Genomic DNA, 22,024 nt, shown 5'->3' with positions numbered 1-22,024 from the left:
TAGAGAGAGAGCTCTTCTGTTCACTGGTTCACTCCCTAAATGACCACAACAGTCAGGGCTGGGCCAGACTGAAGCCAGAGCCTGGAGATTCTTTCAAGTCCTCATGTGGGTGTAGGGACTCAAGCACTTGGGCCACCCTCTACCACTTCCCCAGGTGCATTAGCAATGAGCTCGATTGGAAGTGGAGCAGCTGGGACTCAAACTGGCACCCACATGGGGTGCCAGCATCGCAGGCAGAGGCTTAACCTGCTATACCACAATGCTGTCCCCACTGTGCAACAATGAGGGGGTTAAATGGGATAACTCTGTTTATATCGCCAGGAAAGCATCCAGAGAAATGTGCCAGACTCATGTGTCCTTGGTTCTAGTTAGACTTGCAGGAGATCACCCACAGCACTGCCCATTGCCTCCCTGTCTGAGGGCTGAACAAGGACCAAAAGTGCAACTGGTCTGAGGCAGAGTGATTCAATGAGGCGAGGAGAGTGAGGAAAACATGTTCTCTTACAGTGAGTGTGTTTATACCTTAACAAGAAACTGTGCTTCCTCTGTATCAAAAACTCTGTATGGGAGATGTTAGTCAAAGAATACAAACTTTCAGTTATAAGACCTATAAATTCTGGAGATCTGATATACTACATGGTGACTGCAAGTTAATGTATTGTGGGGTGGCATTTGGTATAAGCATTAAGTCACTCCTTAGTATACTCATATCCCTATGGGGTGCCTGGTTTGAGTCCCTGCTATTCCACTTCTGATCCTGCCTCCTGCTAATGCACCTGGGAGACAGCAAGTGATGGTTCAAGAAATTGGGACCCTGCCACCCAACCTGGGAGACTTGTATTGAGTTCTAAGCTCCTGGCTTTTGTCTGATCCAGCCCTGGTTGCTGTGTACATATGGGGAGTAAACCTGTGGATAGAAGATTCTCCATTTGCCTGTTTCTCTGTTTTTCAAATAAAAAATTAAAACAAATAAATAAAAGGTTTTTTTAATAACAATCATAATGAGGCTGGTGTTGTGACTTAGCAAGTTAAGCCACTGCTTGTGACACCAGCCTCTCAGAGGCTGGTCAGGCCCCAGCTGCTCTGCTTGCAATTCAGCTTCCTACTAATGTATCCGGAAGGCAGCAGAAAATGGCCCTAGTACTTAGCTCCTGCCACCCATGTGGGAGATATGGATGGAGGTCCAGGCTCCTTGATGAGGGCCTAAAACTGCCCCAACCATTGTGGGCATTTAGGGAATGAACCAGATATTGGAAGACCTCTCCTGTTCCCTCTCTCCATCTCTGTGTTGTTCTGCCCATGAAATAAATAAATAAATAAATGTTCTTAAAAATAATAATGTGCTCTATATTTGAAATTCACTAAGAGTAGATCCTAAGTGTTCTCATCACACATTCACATACAAAAAAAAAAAAAGGTAACTTAGTGAGATAATGGATACATTAATTAGCTTGCTGTTGGAAATCATTTCAGAATGTGAATGCATACCAAAACATCCTGGTATACACCTTGAACATGTATAGTTTTTATTTGTCAATATACTTCAATAAAACTAGGGAGAAAAAGAAACTGCAGAGCCACGTGTCCCTCTGCAGTCCTGAGGAAGGGAACCAATACCGCTGGAAGCACTTACACATTAGCCAAATTGCCCAGACTCTTAACGGGTACAGATCAGAACTAATCAGTGTCAGTGCCTCAGAAAAACAGCTAGAATCCACTCAAAACTTCAGGCTCCAAAAAGGACCAAAGTTGGTTTCCACACAGGTTCTCATCAACGTTGACAGGGTCATGGATGTCACCCTGTGTCAGGTCTTTTCCATGACTGGCTACTGGAATAATATTGCATGTTTGGAGAAGTGCGTGCCAGGTAGCCATTCTGATTCTTTTAAATTTGCGATGAGGAAACACCAGAAGTCTTCTAGTTAAATATGGACACTGGTCTTCACATTTTCTTAAGTCTGAAACAGAGATGATCTCTGCTTGAGGTCACCAAGTGGGAATTTTGTACGACTGGGACCCAGGGATGCCTGAGTACTTACTGTAATTGGTAACTAGATATTGAATCTGCCTCTTTTTTGCTACTGCTGTTCTTGGTTTTGTGATAAGGGGATGGGCAGAAGGAGTCATTCCGGAATCCCACAGCAGTTTTTGCAAGCTTAGGAATTTTCTTGTCCTGGGCCTGCCTATGGCTTGCCTTTTATCTGTTGCCCACATGTGACACTAGAGATTAATCATGCAAAGTGCTTATCACCATATTCAGCATGTAACTGTTCAACCAATATTAACTATGATTATTCACTCTTTTTGTCCAATAACTATAACAAATGAGAATCAGATAAAATCCACCAATTTTTCAAAAGAATCAAGAAATTTTGATTAAAAACTCACATGTCAATATAAAATCTCTGCTATAATCATTATAGCTTCACATCATTAGCTAGCAAATCATGGGTTTCCAGACATGAATATTTGGACATCATACTGTTAAAAAATAATTTTCCCCAAAAAGAGAAAATCATACTTTCAGCCAGATATAAAGATGAACATAGGCTAAAGACCTTAACTCAATGGGAGAAAAAATGGGAAACTGTTACATCTAGTTCAGAGAAGTCAAAAAAGGCTTAACTTAATATTGAATTTTTAAAATGTTGAAATGAATATACAAATGGAGACAAAGCTAGCTTCTTTCACAGTGAGAGATAGTCAACCTAGCCTGTATTAGATACATCAGAATATAAATGTCTACAGACAAGAATGATTTTTTTAAGATCAATTGATTGATTCATATGAATGGCACAGTGACACAGAGAAAGAAAACCTGGTTCACTTCCCAAATAGCCACAATAGCCAGGACTGGGCCAGGCCAGTGCTAGGAGCCAGAAATTCCATCTGGGTCTCCTACATGGGTAGTAGGGGGCCAAGCTCTTGGGCCATCATCTTCTGCCTTCCCAGGTACAATAGCAGGAAACTGGATCACAAGAGCAGCCAGAATCCACTGGCACTCTGATAAGGAATGCCAGTTTCCACCTACAGTGGCTTAACCTACTATGCCACAATGCTGGCCCCAGGCAATAATAATTATTATTATTAAAGATTTATTTATTTATTTGAAAGGTAGAGTTATACAGAGAGAGAAAGAGAGACAGACAGACAGATGGAGAGACAGAGAGAGAGAGAGAGGTATTCCATCTGCTGGTTCACTTCCCAACTGGGGGCAACAGAACTCCAATCCAAAACCAGAAGCTAGGAGATTCTTCCTGGTCTCCCACATGAGTGCAGGGGCCCAAGGATTTGGGCCATCTTCTACTGCTTTCCCAGGCCATAGCAGAGAGCTGGATTGGAAGTGGAGCAGCCAGGACTTGAACTGGTGCCCACATGGGATGCCAGCACTGTAGGTGGCGGCTTTACCCACTATGCCACAGCGCCAGCCCCAGAAATAATTATTTTACACTGCTATAAGCTTTATACAATTTACCAAATTGTAAAAAACATTAAAATATAATTCTGTGTTTAACAATAGCAGTAAATGTTATTATGTATCTAATGGTACATGTAGTCAGTTTTGGAATGCTGATTCAACCATTGTATTACATGTTCCTTGAAGAGCTACTGCCCAAACCCATTTATTGAAATGTTGCTCTACTGCACCTAAACTTCTTCATATATATATATATATACACATATATATACATATATATACATATACATATATATACACATATATATACACACACATGTATATGTGTATAAAATCCATGGAACTGGATAGAAGAACAAGAGCCAGCACTGTAACTGAGTTAATGACAAGTGTGATACAGGACGTCCCAGATACAGATGGATATTTACGAAAACCTTCTTCTAGCATCTCCCCTGGTACCATTTGGTTTTGCTTTTGCTTTGTTGTATTTTATTCTATTTGATCGGGCTTTTTATGAGTCTACTCTGTGAAGGAAACAATACTCTCTTTCTTGTCACCACAACTACTAAAATAATACACTGATATTTCCACACCTACTTGTACAACTCAGAGACACCCTTAAAGATGGCGCACATATCCCCTTCCTTGTTAGCCAAATGGAAACCAGTGGAAATGCATGCCAGGGGTCTGCTAATAATGGTGTGAGGCAGAATAATATTTTAAAAATATTAAACTGATGCAATTTTTGTCTCATAACCCCTAGTAATTCTTTGTTTCCCTTTGGCTTCCTCCCTACCTAGCCTAGAACAAAGAAGTTAATTGAGTTGCTTATCAGCTCACAGAAGACACAACAGTCCGAATGCAAAAGCCAAGAGATTAAGTTTCCAGTGCCTGAGAAATTACAGTGATTGTTTTGTTTTGAATTGCAACTGGATATGACCTAGAAGATTTCAGCAAAAGCCTAAGGACAAAGCATAGAGTTTTATATTTGCCATAGCAATGGTACTATATAGAAAGCAAAGGCATACTTTATGCCTCTAAGGAGGATGAGGCTTTCCTAGATCGGAAGAAGGGAAGTTCAGATGCAAGTAAAAGATCTGCTTTTGTGGCTGCCTCCCCCTTTCACCCTGGATGGAATTTAGGCAACTCTAGACTATCTTGATCATTCCTAGATGACAAAAAGCCTACATGATGTCATCAAATTGCAAAGAAAGTTTCAATTCAGGAAATGAAAGTGTACAAGCTCAAGTAATTACCAAACATTGTATTTCATTGGAAAGTTAAGCTCCTCCCTTCTTTCAACTGGAGGGAGAGAAGGAGGGAGGGAGGAAGGGAGGGAGAAGGGAGGGAGGGAGAGAGCCAAAGAACGGAACACAATCTTATTCTCCTACCCTAGATTTCTGTCTCTTCTCTCACCTTGCTATCTTGGTAGCCACATTTTCTGACCACTCATTGAACAAAGCAAGAGGAAGAAAAGAAGTGAAGAGGGAGCCGGAACAGGAAGAAGGAAAGTGATTACTGAGTTGGGACTGTCATAAGATGATCTCTGCTCCCTAGTCTGGCAGATACTGAAAACCATCCCTGAAACTTTTACTCAGTTTCATGAGTGCCTTCAGAATCCTCCCTGGGGCCAGCGCTGCGGCTCACTAGGCTAATCTTACTCCTGCGGTGCCAGTACCCCGGGTTCTAGTCCCAGTTGGGGCGCCGGATTCTGTCCCAGTTGCTCCTCTTCCAGTCCAGCTCTCTGCTGTGGCCCTGGAGGGCAGTGGAGGATGGCCCAAGTGCTTGGGCCTCTGCACCTGCATGGGAGACCAGGAGGAAGCACCTAGTTCCTGGCTTCGGATCAGCGCAGCGCACCAACCATAGCAGCCATTTGGGGGTGAACCAACAGAAGGAAGACCTTTCTCTCTCTCTCTATCTAACTCTGCCTGTCAAAAAAAAAAAAAAAAAAAAAAAAAAAGAATCCTCCCTGGAGCACTCAGTTGAGTTTCTAGTTGTGTGAGTTGCATTGTCCTCTGGCTAGACACTTTACCTCAGCATTCCACAGTCCATTCTCTCTCTTGGGTTCCCATTACCCACAAGATTTAAAAGAGAGGTGCCAATGCTGTGGCGTGGCAGGTAAAGCCACTGCCGGCAGTGCTGGCATCCCATATAGGCACCAGTTCAAGACCCGACTGCTCCACTTCTGATCCAGCTCTCTGTTATGGCCTGGGAAAGAGGGAGAAGATAGCCTAAGTTCTTGGGCTCTTGCACCCACGTGGGAGACCCAGAAGAAGCTTCTGGCTCCCGGCTTCAGGTTGGCCCAGCTCGGGCAGTAGTGGCCATTTGGGGAGTGAGCCAGCAGATGGAAGATTTCTCTCTCCCTCTCTGCCTCTGCCTCTCTGTTACTCAACCTTTCAAATAAAATAAATAAATTTTTTAAAATAAAAAGATTTAAAAGAGCCCCAAGACTGCTCTCTCCCCAAGGGGCCACATCTGATTAACAGAGCCATATTTGCATCCTTTGCTTCCATATTTGATCAGCTGGGCAGTCCGCACTACTGCCTTTTACATTTCCTAGTCTGAAGTCACTGGTCCATACCTTCTATTGCTCAATGCCTGTGACATCACAGTTTCTGATATTGTGACATGTGTCTTACAATGAACAAGATGGGTTCAGTCCTAGAGGAAAAAATTCAGTTGAGGGAAGGGAGGTTTGGGCACAGCAATTAAGATACAACTTGGCTGACAGCAAGACTTTGAGGCTTGAATTAATGCCAACAAGGAAGTCAGCAATGTAGTAAGATGGAAAGTGTCCAGGGAGGAGCTCCAAGAGGACATCTCAAATGAAACCCAGGGATGACAGCAGGGAGCTGGATTGGAAGAGGAGCAGCTAGAACATGAACCAGCCAGCACCCATGTGGGATGCCGGTGCCCACTATGCCACAATGCAGGCCCCCTAAGACATTTGTTGTACCATCTTTGTTACCCAAGTCCCAGGTATGTGTTTCTTTAGGGTCAGTTTCTAGAGAATTATTTTGTTCCTTTAAATGGGCCATGTTACCCTGTTTTCTTGCTTACATGTGATCTTTTGTTGAATGTTAGTCACTTTAATAAAATAAAAGAAAAAGTCACCTCTGCTGGTCTTTATGGGCCAGCTCCATACAGGTGAAGATGTCTGATCAGTGGCGCATGAAGACTAAGGTCATTTCAGGCCTTTTTCTGCAGATATCTTTCCCATGCCTAAGCAGCTGCCTTTTTTTTTTCTTTTTCCAATTTCTCCATATATATAAGGCTGCTTGTGGGGAGCAACTCGGACTAGACTAAGTTATTGGAATTAAGACTTATTCTATGCATCTGCTCTCCCACAATATGGCGCTGTGAGAGGAGTAAACAGCTTCTACGCAGCTGCCTCCAGTTCGACCAATAAACTGCAGGAGCTGCTCCTGATTGGAGGAGAGCAGCATGCTCGGCGTGTGGGTAGCAGAGTTGGGATTGGAGGAAGAGGACTATAAAGGAGGAGAGAGACAACACGCACCAGGAACATCCAGATAACATCTGAGCAGCCCCCGAGAGAGCCAGCCGGCGGTGTGCCGCTCCCCCGCGGAAGCGGGGAAAGTGGCAGGGGGAGCTGCCCTTCCACGGAGGTGGAGGGGTTGCCAGCCAACCTGGGAAGGACCAGCAGCAAACCCGGGAAGGGCCGAGCAGACAAAAGAACAGCGCAGGGTCCTGTGTCATTCCTCCGTGAAGAGGGGGAGCGACAGCTGCTTTTAACTGTCTGTATTTCCCTTCTTGTCCGGATCTTAGATGTTCTGTTGGTATCTTCAGATATCCCACCTGTACTCTCTTGCCCCCAAGGCACCCGTGAGTCTGCATCTCTGCTGCAGCTCTCACACACCTGGGGGCTTGCCACACCTTCAGCAGCCTGCATCCTGATGCCCCATTTATGCTGCCATTCCTGTCAGCACTGGCAGTTAGGCAAGCCGGAAGCCAGTCCCTTGGGCAGTCATCTATGAAGCCAGGAAGTTATAAGCAGATTCTACATGTTCGCTTCTGTCCCGAGAGCGGAAGCAGGAGTAGAACTGGCTTGCTTCCAGCCGTGCCACCCTGTGCAGGAAGATGGGGGTAAGACAAGCCAAATATTGTGAAATTTCCTACCATTTTGGATCTTGATTAGGAATTTGTCTGGTTGTACAGCTTCCTAATTAGTATTTGTTGATCTGTGCCTTTTAATATAACCTTATCAAAATGCCTGGGTGGCAGTCTAACATCTTGTCTGTCGTCTTCCTGCTTTCTCTTGAATGAATTCAGCAGTTTCCATGATTCTGTTGTATCCTTTTACTAGTTTATTAGCTATAATTCTTTTGTTAGTTTGTTTGAGGATTGAATGTGTGTGTGTTTGTTTTTTTGTTTTTAAAGATTTTATTATTTGAGAGGTAGAGTTATAGATAGTGAGAGGGAGAGATAAAGAGAGAGGTCTTCCATCCACCGGGTCACTCCCCAAATGGCCACAATAGCCGGAGCTGGGCCATTCCAAAACCAGGAGCCAGGAGCTTCTTCTGGGTCTCCCACATGGGTGCTGGGGCCCAAGGACTCGGGCCATCTTCTGCTTTCCCATGGCATAGCAGAGAGCTGGATTGGAAGAGGAACAGCTGGGACAAGAACTAGTGCCCATATGGGATACCAGCACCGCAGGTGGAGGATTAAGCTACTGTGCCACAACGCTGGCCTGTGCAAGAGGGAGCTGCTGAAGGAGCTGCTGCCGGTCATCGGGCAGAACCTCCGCTTCCAACGCCTCTTCACTGAGTGCCAGGAGCAGCTGGACATCCTGAGGGACAAGTAGCCGCACAGGGCGGGGCCGCACGCTAGCCAGCAGCGATGTCCAGGGCCACCTCTTGCCTGGCCGGGCCACGGGGACGAGGAGACACTGGCAGGAGACGTGCCCTGTGTCCTGGGCCTGATGTGGCCTCGGAAGGGGGGCAGCACGCCCCTCCCCGCAGGCACCCCTGTGCAGAAGTGGGGCCAGCGGGGCACTCCCAGGCCTGCCGTCTCTAGCAGCCCCGAGGTGGACGCCAGCCCCTGCCGCAGCGGGCGCTGTGCTGCTTCAGCTATGACAAATGAGCCATTTGTGAGAGCGAGAATCCAGAATCGTTAAGTATTGTGCAGTCAGCAAACTGACCGGATACCGAGGTCAAAGGAATGCTGTTCCAACACACGGACTATTTTTGCACTAGAATTTGCTAACTTGTAATACGGAATTTTCCTTTGGTCAATAATCAGGATTTCCCTATAAGTTACTTGGACATTGGTCACTTGTAGGAAATTTAAACTCTAATTATGACAGCTACACTGAAAAATAATTGTACTGAAATTAACTTGTCTATCTTCATTTGGTTTTAATTTTTAAATGTTTGTAAAAAGAGACTGTTTTTGGGGGGATGGGGTAAAGGGGTGGGCAATTTCTTTTGTAAGTGTAAAATAAATGAACATGCATTGGATACCAAAAAAAAAAAAAAAAAAGATACAGCTTGGGATTCTTACATCGCATGCTGGAGTACCTCCAAGTCTTCACCCAGCTACTGATCCAGCTTCCTGCTAAAGCACACCCTAGGAGGCAGCAGGTGATGGCTCAAGTACTTAGGTTCCTGCCACCCACATGGGATACCTGAACTGAGTTCCTTGTTTCTGACTTTGGCCCAGCCCATATCTAGTTATTGCAGACATTTGGAGAGTAAACCAACAGATGGAAGATCGCTCCCTCTTTCTCTGTCTTTGAAATAAAATCAAAATAAATAAACATTTTTAAAAGAAAGTTAAATTTTATAATCTGTTATAAATTATAAATTTTGACTCAGCTTTATTATTATTTACCTTGAGCACAGTATGTATATGTAATACGAAAGTGGTCTGAAAAATAGGGGGCTTCCAGGAATCAGGAAAGGGAAAGCAACTCTCTGGCCAAGAGGGGAAAATCTATAGAGTGAATAAGCAATTTGACAACCCTCTGTCAAAAGTCAGATCCTTCATGCACCCACCCACCCATCAACATCAGAAAAGTTTATACGTGGGACCATTCCTGTGGCACAGTGGGTAAAGCCACCACCTGTGATGCTGGCATCCCATTTGGGCGCTGCTCCACTTACAATCAAGCTCCCTGTTAATGTGCCTGGGAAATCAGTGAAGGATGGCCCAAAACCTTGGGCTCTTGCACAGGAAGAAGCTCCTGGCTTCTAGCTTTGGATTGGCCCAGCTCCAGCCATTGTGGCCGGCACTGTGGTACAGCGGGTTAAAGTCCTGGCCTGCAGTGCTGGCCTATGGGTCCTGGCTACTCCACTTCTGATCCAGCTACCTGCTAATGCACCTGGAAAAGCAAGGGAGGATGGCCCAGGTGCTTAGACCCCTGTACCCACATGGGAGATCCAGAGGAAGCTCCTGGCTTCAGATCAGCATAGCTCCAGCCATTGCAGCCATTTAGAGAGTGAACCAGTGGATGGAAAACCTCTCTCTTTCTCTGTCTCTACCTCTCTCTCTGTTAACTCTTTCAAATAAATAATAAAAAAAAAGAAATATGTATAGAGACTAATTTAACCAGCTGATATTACCACTGGAAGCAAGTAGTGTCAATGGAAGCAAGAGGTAAAAATATTCACAGCCAAAAAAAAACAAAGAAAGCAGAGTCAAGAGTGATAATAAAATGAATGATTCACTTGAAGTAAACTTGAAAGAAAATTCTGACTTACAAGATTTGCTGCTTGCTGGGTATCTCAGGAAATGCTGATTGACTAAGGGTGTCTAAGGGCCTAAAAACTCTTTCTACAAGAGCATTTATTTCATTTGCTACTAAGTAAGTGGGTTTTACATACAAGTTCTGTGTGAGACCAGCCTTCATAAAGCTTGACATGTTTCCATTTATTAATTTTCCTATCATAAATTAATGTCAGCTTTGTAAGCCCTGCACTTCAAATGCCAGCAACAGTTTTAGAAAAGGGGAACTATGCCACTCAGTAATATTTTTTTAAAAAAGGCTAGAAAAAGATATACCATGCCAACAGAAAAGAAAAAAGAGCGGGCGTAGCATCTTAATATCGGACAACATAAACTTTACCACAAACACTGTTAAGAGAGACAAAGAGGGACACTATATAATGATTAAGGGATCAATTCAACAGGAAGATATAACAATTATCAATGTATATGCACCTAACTACAGGGCACCAGTTTATCTAAAAGATTTGTTAAGGGACTTAAAGGGAGACTTAGACCCCAATACAATAGTACTGGGGGACTTCAATACTCCACTCTCAGAAATAGACAGATCAACAGGACAGAAGATCAACAAGGATACAGTAGATTTAAACGACACTATAGCCCAAATGGATCTAACAGATATATACAGAACTTTCAATCCTACAGCTAAAGATTTTACATTCTTCTCAGCAGTACATGGAACCTTCTCTAGGATTGACCACATACTAGGACATAAAGCAAGTCTCAGCAAATTCAAAAGAATTAGAATCATACCATGCAACTTCTCAGACCATAAAGGAATGAAGTTGGAAATTAGCAACTCAGGAATCCCTAGAGCATACGCAAACACATGGAGATTGAACAACATGCTCCTGAATGAACAATGCGTCATAGAAGAAATTAAAAGAGAAATCAAAAATTTTCTGGAAGTAAATGAGGATAACAGCACAACATACCAAAACTTATGGGACGCAGCAAAAGCAGTGTTAAGAGGAAAGTTTATATCAATAGGTGCCTACATCAAGAAATTGGAAAGGCACCAAATAGATGAGCTTTCAATTCACCTCACGGATCTAGAAAACCTACAGCAAACCAGACCCAAATCTAGTAGGAGAAGAGAAGTAATTAAAATCAGAGAAGAAATCAACAGGATTGAATCCAAAAAAACATTACAAAAAATCAGCCAAACGAGGAGCTGGTTTTTTGAAAAAATAAACAAAATTGACACCCCATTGGCCCAACTAACTAAAAAAAGAAGAGAAAAGACCCAAATCAATAAAATCAGAGATGAAAAAGGAAATGTAACAACAGACACCACAGAAATAAAAAGAATCATTAGAAATTACTACAAGGACTTGTATGCCAGCAAACAGGGAAACCTATCAGAAATGGATAGATTCCTGGACACATGCAACCTACCTAAATTGAACCAGGAAGACATCGAAAACCTAAACAGACCCATAACTGAGACAGAAATTGAAACAGTAATAAAGGCCCTCCCAACAAAGAAAAGCCCAGGACCAGAGGGATTCACTGCTGAATTCTACCAGACATTTAAAGAAGAACTGACTCCAATTCTTCTCAAACTATTCAGAACAATCGAAAAGAGGGAGTCCTCCCAAATTCTTTCTATGAAGCCAGCATCACCTTAATTCCTAAGCCAGAAAAAGATGCAGCATTGAAAGAGAATTACAGAAAAAATATCCCTGATGAACATAGATGCAAAAATCCTCAATAAAATTCTCGCCAATAGAATGCAACAACACATCAGAAAGATCATCCACCCAGACCAAGTGGGATTTATCCCTGGTATGCAGGGATGGTTTAATGTGCGCAAAACAATCAATGTGATACACCACATTAACAGACTGCAGAAGAAAAACCATATGATTATCTCAATAGACGCTGAGAAAGCATTTGATAAAATACAACACCCGTTCATGATGAAAACTCTAAGAAAACTGGGTTTGGAAGGAACATTCCTCAATACAATCAAAGCAATCTATGAAAAACCCACAGCCAACATCCTATTGAATGGGGAAAAGTTGGAAGCATTTCCACTGAGATCTGGTACCAGACAGGGATGCCCACTCTCACCACTGCTATTCAATATAGTTCTGGAAGTTCTAGCCAGAGCTATTAGGCAAGAAAAAGAAATTAAAGGGATACAAATTGGGAAGGAAGAACTCAAACTATCCCTCTTTGCAGATGATATGATTCTTTATTTAGGGGACCCAAAGAACTCTACTAAGAGACTATTGGAACTCATAGAAGAGTTTGGCAAAGTAGCAGGGTATAAAATCAATGCACAAAAATCAACAGCCTTTGTATACACAGACAATGCCGTGGCTGAGGAAGAACTTCTAAGATCAATCCCATTCACAATAGCTACAAAAACAATCAAATACCTTGGAATAAACTTAACCAAGGATGTTAAAGATCTCTACGATGAAAATTACAAAACCTTAAAGAAAGAAATAGAAGAGGATACCAAGAAATGGAAAAATCTTCCATGCTCATGGATTGGAAGAATCAATATCATCAAAATGTCCATTCTCCCAAAAGCAATGTACAGATTCAATGCAATACCAATCAAGATACCGAAGACCTTCTTCTCAGATCTGGAAAAAATGGTGCTGAAATTTATATGGAGATACAGGAGACCTCGAATAGCTAAAGCAATCTTGTACAACAAAAACAAAGCCGGAGGCATCACAATACCAGATTTCAGGACATACTACAGGGCAGTTGTAATCAAAACAGCATGGTACTGGTACAGAAACAGATGGATAGACCAATGGAACAGAATTGAAACACCAGAAATTAATTCAAACATCTACAGCCAACTCATATTTGATCAAGGATCCAAAACCAATCCCTGGAGTAAGGACAGTCTATTCAATAAATGGTGCTGGGAAAATTGGATTTCCACGTGCAGAAGCATGAAGCAAGACCCCTACCTTTCACCTTACACAAAAATTCACTCAACATGGATTAAAGACTTAAATCTACGACCTGACACCATCAAATTATTAGAGAGCATTCGAAAAACCCTGCAAGATATAGGTACCGGCAATGACTTCTTGGAAAACACCCCAGAAGCACAGGCAGTCAAAGCTAAAATTAACATTTGGGATTGCATCAAATTGAGAAGTTTCTGTACTGCAAAAGAAACAGTCAGGAAAGTAAAGAGACAACTGACAGAATGGGAAAATATATTTGCAAACTATGCAACTGATAAAGGGTTGATAACCAGAATCTACAAAGAAATCAAGAAACTCCACAACATCAAAACAAACAACCCACTTAAGAGATGGGCCAAGGACCTCAATAGACATTTTTCAAAAGAGGACATCCAAATGGCCAACAGACACATGAAAAAATGTTCAAAATCACTAGTAATCAGGGAAATGCAAATCAAAACCACAATGAGGTTCCACCTCACCCCAGTTAGAATGGCTCACATTCAGAAATCTACCAACAATAGATGCTGGAGAGGATGTGGGGAAAAAGGGACACTAACCCACTGTTGGTGGGAATGCAAACTGGTTAAGCCACTATGGAAGTCAGTCTGGAGATCCCTCAGAAACCTGAATATAACCCTACCATTCAACCCAGCCATCCCACTCCTTGGAATTTACCCATAGGAAATTAAATTGGCAGACTAAAAAGCAGTCTGCACATTAATGTTTATTGCAGCTCAATTTACAATAGCTAAGACCTGGAACCAACCCAAATGCCCATCAACAGTAGACTGGATAAAGAAATTATGAGACATGTGCTCTATAGAATACTATACAGCAGTCAAAAACAACGAAACCCAGTCATTTGCAACAAGATGGAGGAATTTGGAAAACATCAGGCTGAGTGAATTAAGCCAGTCTCAAAGGGACAAATATCATATGTTCTCCCTGATCAGCGACAACTAACTGAGCACCAAAGGGGAAACTTGTTGAAGTGAAATGGACACTATGAGAAACAGTGACTTGATCAGCTCTTGTCCTGATGGTTGATGTACAATGTAATACTTTATCCATTTTAGTATTTTTTTTTGTTCTAGTACCATTGGTTGAACTCTGTAATTAACACACAATTATTCTTAGGTGTTTAAATTTTAACTGAAAAGTGATCCCTGTTAGGAATTTGGAAAACATTATGTTGAGTGAAATAAGCCAATCCCAAAGGGACAAATACCACTTGTTCTCCTTGATAGGTGACAACTAACTGAGCACCAAAAAGGAAACCTGTTAAAGTGAAATGAACACTATGAGAAACGGTGACTTGATCAGCCCTCACCCTGACTGTTGATGAGCAGCTTAATATATTATCCCTCTTAGTATTTTTTTGTTTGTTCTACTTAATACTTTTGGTTGAATACTGTAATCAATACACAATTCTTCTTAAGTGCTGAAACTTAACGGAAAAGTGATCGCTGTTAAATATAAGAGTGGGAATAAGAGAGGGAAGAGATGTGCAATTCGGGACATGCTCAAGCTGACTTACCTCAAACGGTAGAGTTAGAAACATACCAGGGGATTCAAATTCAATCCCATCAAGGTGGCATGTACCAATGCCATCTCACTAGTCCCAGTGATCAATTTCTGTTCACAATTGATCATAATGATAGGACTAAGAACCAAAGGGATCACATAAACAAGAATAGTGTCTGCAAATACTAGCTGATAGAATAAAAAAGGGAGAGAATGATCCAACATGGGAAGCAAGATACACAGCAGACCCATAGAAAGGCAAATGTCCTAAACAGCACTCTGGCCTCATAATCAGCCCTTAAGGCATGCGGATCCGGCTGAAATGCCCATGAGAGTATTTCAGGCATGGAAAGCCAAGACACTCTGGGGGGAAAAAAAAAAAAACCTAAATGAAAGATCTCCACGAGTGAGATCCCAGTGGAAAGAATGGGTCATCAAAGAAGGAGGTACCTTTCTCTGAAGGGAGGAGAGAACTTCCACTTTGACCATGGCCTTGTCTAAATATGATCAGAGTCGGTGAACTCAAAAGGCTTCCATAGCCTTGGCAGCTCATGACAAGAGCCTAGGGTGATTACTGATGCCATAAACAAGAGTGTCAATTTGTTAAGTCAACAACAGGAGTCACTGTGCACTTACTCCTCATGTAGGATCTCTGTCCTTAGTGTGCTGTACATTGAGATTTAATGCTATAACGAGTACTCAAACAGTATATTTCACTTTGTGTTTCTATGGGGGTGCAAACTGTTGAAATCTTTACTTAATGCATACTAAACTGATCTTCTGTAAAAAAAAAATTTATCAGTTCCCAACTTGACTCTCACTGGGATTAAACATGACAATAGGTCTGATCTGATTTCATCATCATTTAAAAAATCATCTATTATTTTTCACTTTATGTTTCTGTGTGGGAGCAAACTGTTGAAATCTTTACTTAATGTATACTAAACTGATCTTCTGTATATTAAGAGAATTGAAAATGAATCTTGATGTGAATGGAAGGGGAGAGGGAGTGGGAAAGGGGAGGGTAGTGGGTGGGAGGGACGGTATGTGGGGGAAGCCATTGTAACCCATAAGCTGTACTTTGGAAATTTATATTCATTAAATAAAAGTTTTAAAAAAATTTATTTGTTTATTTAAAAAGCAGAGTGACAGAGATGAAGAGACAGGGAAATGTTTCATCTCTTGTTTACTCCTCAAATGGCCACAATGGCCAGGGCTGGGTCAAGCCAAAACCAGGAACTTGGAACTCAAACCAGGTCTCTCATGGGGGTGGCAGGGAGACCAATCACTTGGGCTATATTCTGCTGCTTTTCCAGGCACATTAGCAGGGAGCCAAGTCAGCAATAGAGCAGCTGGGACTTGAACTGGCACCCATATGGGATGCCAGCATTGCAGGTGGCAGCTGAACCTGCTGTGCCACAACACCAGCCCCTCCCCAGCAATATTCTATGGAAACTGGAAAAAGTCATGAATGACTGAACACAGACGAGGATATTAGTATTTTCATTCTTTTTCACTTATAAAATAAATTATATCAGTAAATTTATATAAATAAATTTAAAGATTTATTTATTTTAAAGAGTTACGCAGAGAGAGGTAAAGACAGAGCAAGAGATCCTCCATGGGTTCATTTACTCCCCTTGGAGCTGCAATGGCCAGCGCTGAGCAAGGCTAAAGCCAGGAGCCAGGAGCTTCTTCCAGGTCTCTCATATGGGCAGCAGGGGCCCAAACACTTTTGCCAACTTCTGCTGCTTTTCCCAGGACATTAGCAGAGAGCTGGATCAGAAATGGAGTAGCCAGGACTTGAACAGACACCTATAGGGAATGCTGGCATCACAGGTAGAGGTTTTATCCACTACACCACAACACTGGCCCCTTCTTTTGCATTTTTTTTAAGATTTATTTATTTGAAAGGCAGAGTCACAGAGAGAGAGAAACAGTGACAGACAGAGCCAGAGAGACAGAGAGAGAATCTTCCATTCACTAGTTCACTCCCCAAATGGCCACAATGGCTAGAGCTGGGCTGATCCAAACCCAGGAGCCCAGAGCTTCTTCTCGGTCTCCCATGTGGATGCAGGGGCCCAAACATTTCAGCCATCTTCTGCTGCCTTCCCAGATGCATTATCAGGGAGCTGGATCAGAAGTGGAGCAGGCCAGCACCGCGGCTCAATAGGCTAATCCTCCACCTTGCAGCGCCGGCACACCGGGTTCTAGTCCCGGTCAGGGCACCGGATTCTGTCCCGGTTGCCCCTCTTCCAGTCCAGCTCTCTGCTGTGGCCCGGGAGTGCAGTGGAGGATGGCCCAAGTGCTTGGGCCCTGCACCCCATGGGAGACCAGGAGAAGCACCTGGCTCCTGCCTTCGGATCAGCGCGGTATGCCGGCCGCAGCGCGCCGGCCGCGGCGGCCATTGGAGGGTGAACCAACGGCAAAGGAAGACCTTTCTCTCTGTCTCTCTCTCTCTCACTGTCCACTCTGCCTGTCAAAAAAAAAAAAAAAAGTGGAGCAGCTGGTCTCAAACCAGTGCCCATATGGGGTGCCAGCACTGCAGGTGGCAGCTTTACCCACTATGCCACAGCAATGGCCCCTTTCACATTCTCATAGATGCCTGTTACAGTAATACACCACAAGAGTGAATTAATTGCCAAGGTGGTATCAGAAAAACTGACTGTCACATGGAGACTTGCTCCTGGCCTACCTGTGCTTCTAGAAAGTTTACTCCTACTCAGTATAATCATTCTCCCCATGCAGCTTCCCTTCCCTGGAATCTGGAAAGTGGAGTTCCGTAGTCCAATTTATTGCCATGTAGCAAATTACCTCAAAACTTAGCAACTTAAAACAACCCTTTTACTCTTCTCTTGGATTGCGTGGATCAGGTACTTCAACAGAACGCAGAAAAAAACGGTGCATCTCCGCCCCTCAATATTTGGGATCTCAGGTGGGAAGACTCAAGTGACTGGGAATGAGTCTATGGCAGGGAGGGCCTGGAAGCACTGGAGGTGTCTGCACTCACATGTCTGGCAAATAATGCTGGCTACTGGCCAGGACTGAGCACTGAATCTACATCTTTTTGACCTCCCCTTAGATGTCACACAGCATCACTTCTGCGGCTTTCTATTGCCTATTAAGTGAGTCATTAGCCAGTTGAGATCCAAAGAGAAGGGATATAGGCCCCCTCTCTTGAAGGGAAGAGTGTCAAAGAAATTGTAGTGAACTTCTAAACTCTCCAAGCCATCCTTCGCCATCACTTTTTTTTTTTTATAAAACATTTAATTTATTGATCTTTTTTGGGAATGCCATTGCATCACCACTGTATTACCACTGAACCATTAATTTTGTAAGCTCATCTACATGAGCAGGTTTGTTTTCATGACACTGCAGAGGAGTCAGCTCTTCCTGCAGAGGTTCCAGAGGTTCCTGTAGAGGTGTGCAAGCTCCTTCTGTTTATTTATAAAAGCGTTACTCACTCTGTTAACCTTGTCATCATGCACAATGTTTATCTTCTTTAAGATCAGTAGTAACCGGTTTTGCTTTGTTTTTAGCCTTAAAGTATTTTTTGGCTAGCTTTAAGAAACACATTCCTGGGCTTCTGCTCTCTTAATTTGTTCTTGGTCATTATCTTCAATACCTATGTGCTGCAGCTGGAGCTCCAGGGGATGCCATCCACGCGCACGCGCGCACACACACACACACACACACACACAGTCCAGGAAGTTCCCCTCATCATCATTTGAACGCATACAATGATATCCTAAGTGCACTGTATTTTTTTTTGTCATCTCTCCCCAGTTTTGAGTTATCTGGCACAAAAAAATAAGGTGTCTCTGAGACCAAGCTCTCTGCTTTCCATCCCTCTTTCACTTTCACTTCATTTAGCCAAGTGCACATACAAGCACATACATGTACTTCCCTACACACAATACTTTTTATAGATTTCATTAAGCAAGTAAGTTTTGGTTGGGCTAAGATTGGAGAAAATTGTCACTTTATTTTATTTTGGCTTGCAAAGGGAGGTAAATCTTGAAATTGTTCACTTTAACATCAGCAACATAAATTAAGCTTATCTTAATTCTCTTTCCAGAAACATTTAGCAATGTTTCATGGTAAATGCTTTTTATAACTTATAAGAGAAAAATAAAACACATAACACATTAGTACTAAAATAATTATTTTCTTTTTGAGAAATGCATTTATTTAGGGGCAGGTGTTTGGGGCAGCAGTTAAGTTGCCTCCTGGTACACCACATCCCACATATCAGAGTGCCTGGGCTCAAGTCCTGGCTCCACTTCTCATTCAGCTTCCTGCTAAAGTGTTCTCTGCGGGAGCTAGCGCCGGGCAGAAAGTGACCCAAGTTCTTGGGCCCCTGCACATATGTGGGAGGCCCAGAAGAAACTCCTGACTCCTGTCTTTGGATTGGCTCAGCTCCAGCCATTGTGGTCTGGGGAGTGAGCTAGTGGATGGAAGATATCTCTCTCTCTCTCTCTCTCTCTGTAACTCTGCCTTTCAAATAAATTAATTAACCTTTAAAAAAAATGTTCCCTGCAGACAGCAGGTGCTGCTCAAGTAGTTGGGTCCCTGTTGTCCACATGGAAAGCTCAAATTGAGTTCTGGCCACTGAACCAGCAGATGGAAGATATCTATCTCTGTCTATCTTTCTCTTTCCCTTTCAAAAAAATAATAATTTTTAAAAACTAGTAATTTTTAAATTGTTAATTTTATTTGAAAGGCAGAGGTACAGAGTCAGAGAGAGGTTCACTCCCCAAATGCCCACTTATTACCTTCCTTAGAAAAAATATTTTTTGATCATATTTTTGTTTGGGTTGAAAGGAACTTGTTCTATATCCCTCTTTGATAACATGGATGCATGAAAATCACTCTGGTTTCATCAGGCCTGCTTTTGTGCCTTTTCAGAGTATCATTTGCTGCTCCCCAATCCTGGAAGGACCTGAACACTTTAAGATTCTTATGTTCTTGTGACAGAGGAGCCCAGTGCCTTGGAGGATAGCTACCCTGCCCCAAATCCATGAAAACAGCAAAAAGAAAATACCTATAGCCACCATTTCATAAGTTTACCAAACTACTCTATGGCTGTTTTTGTCAGATTAAGCAAGGATAATCCAGGAATTTCAACCGTGTTCCTGATTAACCAAAACTGCTGTGCAGCATTGACAGTGAAATGAAAGAAATACAAAGCGCTCCAGGGTTTAACGTGATTTAGCCCTGGGGAATGAGTCCATATCTCACAAGGAGAGTTTACATTTATAAGGGTGGTTTCGAAGTAACTGTGACATAAAGCAGAATGGGAATGCCATGAGGGATTCCGAGTATTTGGGGGATTAAAAGGCTAAAAGCACATAGGTCAGAGGAACCCTGGAAGACCTCATAGACAAAGTAGCTACACACAGATTTAAAACCAACTGTTTTAGGGTTCCACCCTTAAATATGCACAAATGCTCAAGATTTAGCAGATATTTCATGGAAGAGAGAGAACAAAAACAATATGAAAAGAAAGGAAGGAATTTCTAAATTTCAAATATTCAGAGAACGGCAGAAGAAAGAAAAAAAAAAAAAACCTGACAAATAACCTTAGATAAACAAGAGAAGGTATGACCTGCAGGGGGAAAACAAAAATAATAGTGGTAAGAAAGACATAATAGAAGAACAAGAAAGAACTCTTGGAGATTTAAAATCTATGAATATAAAGTTTAAAAGTTAAACAGAAGTGTTGGAAATGAAGTCTCCCTGGAAAGTAGAAAAGAGAAGAGCAGGTGGAAAAGGGGAAGGCGAAGACACAAATGATAAGAAAGTCAGATCAGTCCTGGATATGGAGCACATGATAGAATTCTGAGTGCCAGGAAGCGCAAAACAAGATGGAATGAAAGAGAAAAAAAGTGACAATACAAAAACACTAGCACAGCTGAAGGATACAATCCTGCGGACTAGGAGGACTCGCCAACTGACCAGCATAATTCATTCAAAGATCCTAATCCAAGGAAGCTTCACACAATTACTGACTATTGGAGATAAGGTGAAAATCCTACAAGTCTTTTGAAAGAGAATAAAAGATCACATACAAATGAACAGAACTGAGAATGACCTTGATCTTCTCAATACTGACCCTAGAGAAAGAAGACAAAAGATCAGGAGTCTTGAAATTTTTGAAAGATGGCAATTTTAACATTGAATTTGAATCTAGAATTTTTAGATTCTAGATTTTAAATTTCTAAGATTTTAAATCTCCAAGAGTTCTTTCTTGTTCTTGAATTATGTTTGGTCACACCTTCTCTTGTTTCTCTAAAATTTTTATACCTGGCCAAGTTTTAGAGTAGACTAAAAGCATTTTTTCCTTTTTTAAAAAATATTTATTTTATTTATTTGAAATGCAGACTTAGATACAGAGAGGGGGAAACAAAGAGATAGACAGAGAGAAAGAGAGAGAATACATCATCTGCTGGTTCACACCAGTCCAGAGTGAGTCTCAGAGAGCTCCAGAAGGAAGGGTCCCAGGAATAAGAATGAAGTTAACAGATTACCTGACATGCTCCGCATCTGCAAGCTATTGAGAGGAATTTGTTAAATCTCATGGAGCAAAAAATCACAGTAAATAATGAAAGGTATGCAAGTGAAATAAAATAAACATTGTAGTCATCAACTCCAGGAAAAACAAGCACAAGAGCTTGTAAATGTGAGATTAAATCATAATGCAATATTTGAACCAGGAGTGAAATATCTGTATTTATGTCTATAAATATTAGGTAGTATGATAATATTATACATGACTATCAATTGAACCAAAAATTACGATATATTATAATGATGGAATGTTGCTGTTTACCTAATATTCCTTCCCTCCCTCCAATTCCTTCCTCACATGGATTTTTTTCCTGTATCTACCATTCTGCCTAATAATGTGCTTTAAGGGAGGCTGGTCCCAATTCTACCCCAAAGCATACATCTTTCTAGTACAATCATGACAATCTTATTCTCTTTCCTTGTGATTGTTCTGGGAAAAGACATATAACTCACATCTATTGAGGAGCTTCTTAAACAAAAATGCAAAGAATCTGTCTTACGTGCTGTCTTAGATGCTGTCTTATGTAGAAAAGACAGTGACAGTTGCCTCATCATCTAACAATCATGAGGGTAGCCAACATGAAGACAAAGTCAACATCCAAAGACAGCAGTGCAAAGATCAAGAGTACCTCGGTCCCGATGCCACTGAGTCGTCCTGCCTCCATAGGCAGTCTCTTCACATCTAGGTTAAATGGAGATAACAGAATTCCTCGTTAAGCCAGTGCAGTCAGAGTTTTCTATAATTCTCATCTGAAAAATATTCTAACATTCTATTTTCTTTGTGAGTGGAAAGGTAGGTGTAGCTGCGTAGTGAGAATGC

The 22,024-nt window shown here is 42.1% G+C and overlaps 1 protein-coding gene and 1 pseudogene across 1 annotated transcript in view; both read right to left on the bottom strand.

The window, feature by feature from the left end:
- The window catches only part of LRP2 (LDL receptor related protein 2), a 302,615-nt gene extending 280,844 nt beyond the window's left edge, over positions 1-21,771 (bottom strand). Inside the window, exon 1 of the mRNA XM_051849416.2 lies at positions 21,705-21,771. Within this exon, the coding sequence (XP_051705376.2) occupies positions 21,705-21,759 (55 nt within the window). The 5' untranslated portion in view covers positions 21,760-21,771. The remainder of the gene's footprint in view (positions 1-21,704) is intronic.
- LOC127491749 (ribosomal biogenesis factor-like) lies at positions 16,294-20,177 on the bottom strand (annotated as a pseudogene).
- Positions 21,772-22,024: the final 253 nt, after the last annotated feature.

Source organism: Oryctolagus cuniculus, chromosome 3 (assembly GCF_964237555.1).
Source record: "Oryctolagus cuniculus chromosome 3, mOryCun1.1, whole genome shotgun sequence".
Classification (NCBI taxonomy): Eukaryota; Metazoa; Chordata; class Mammalia; order Lagomorpha; family Leporidae; genus Oryctolagus; species Oryctolagus cuniculus.
This window is presented reverse-complemented; position numbering and strand designations above follow the sequence as displayed.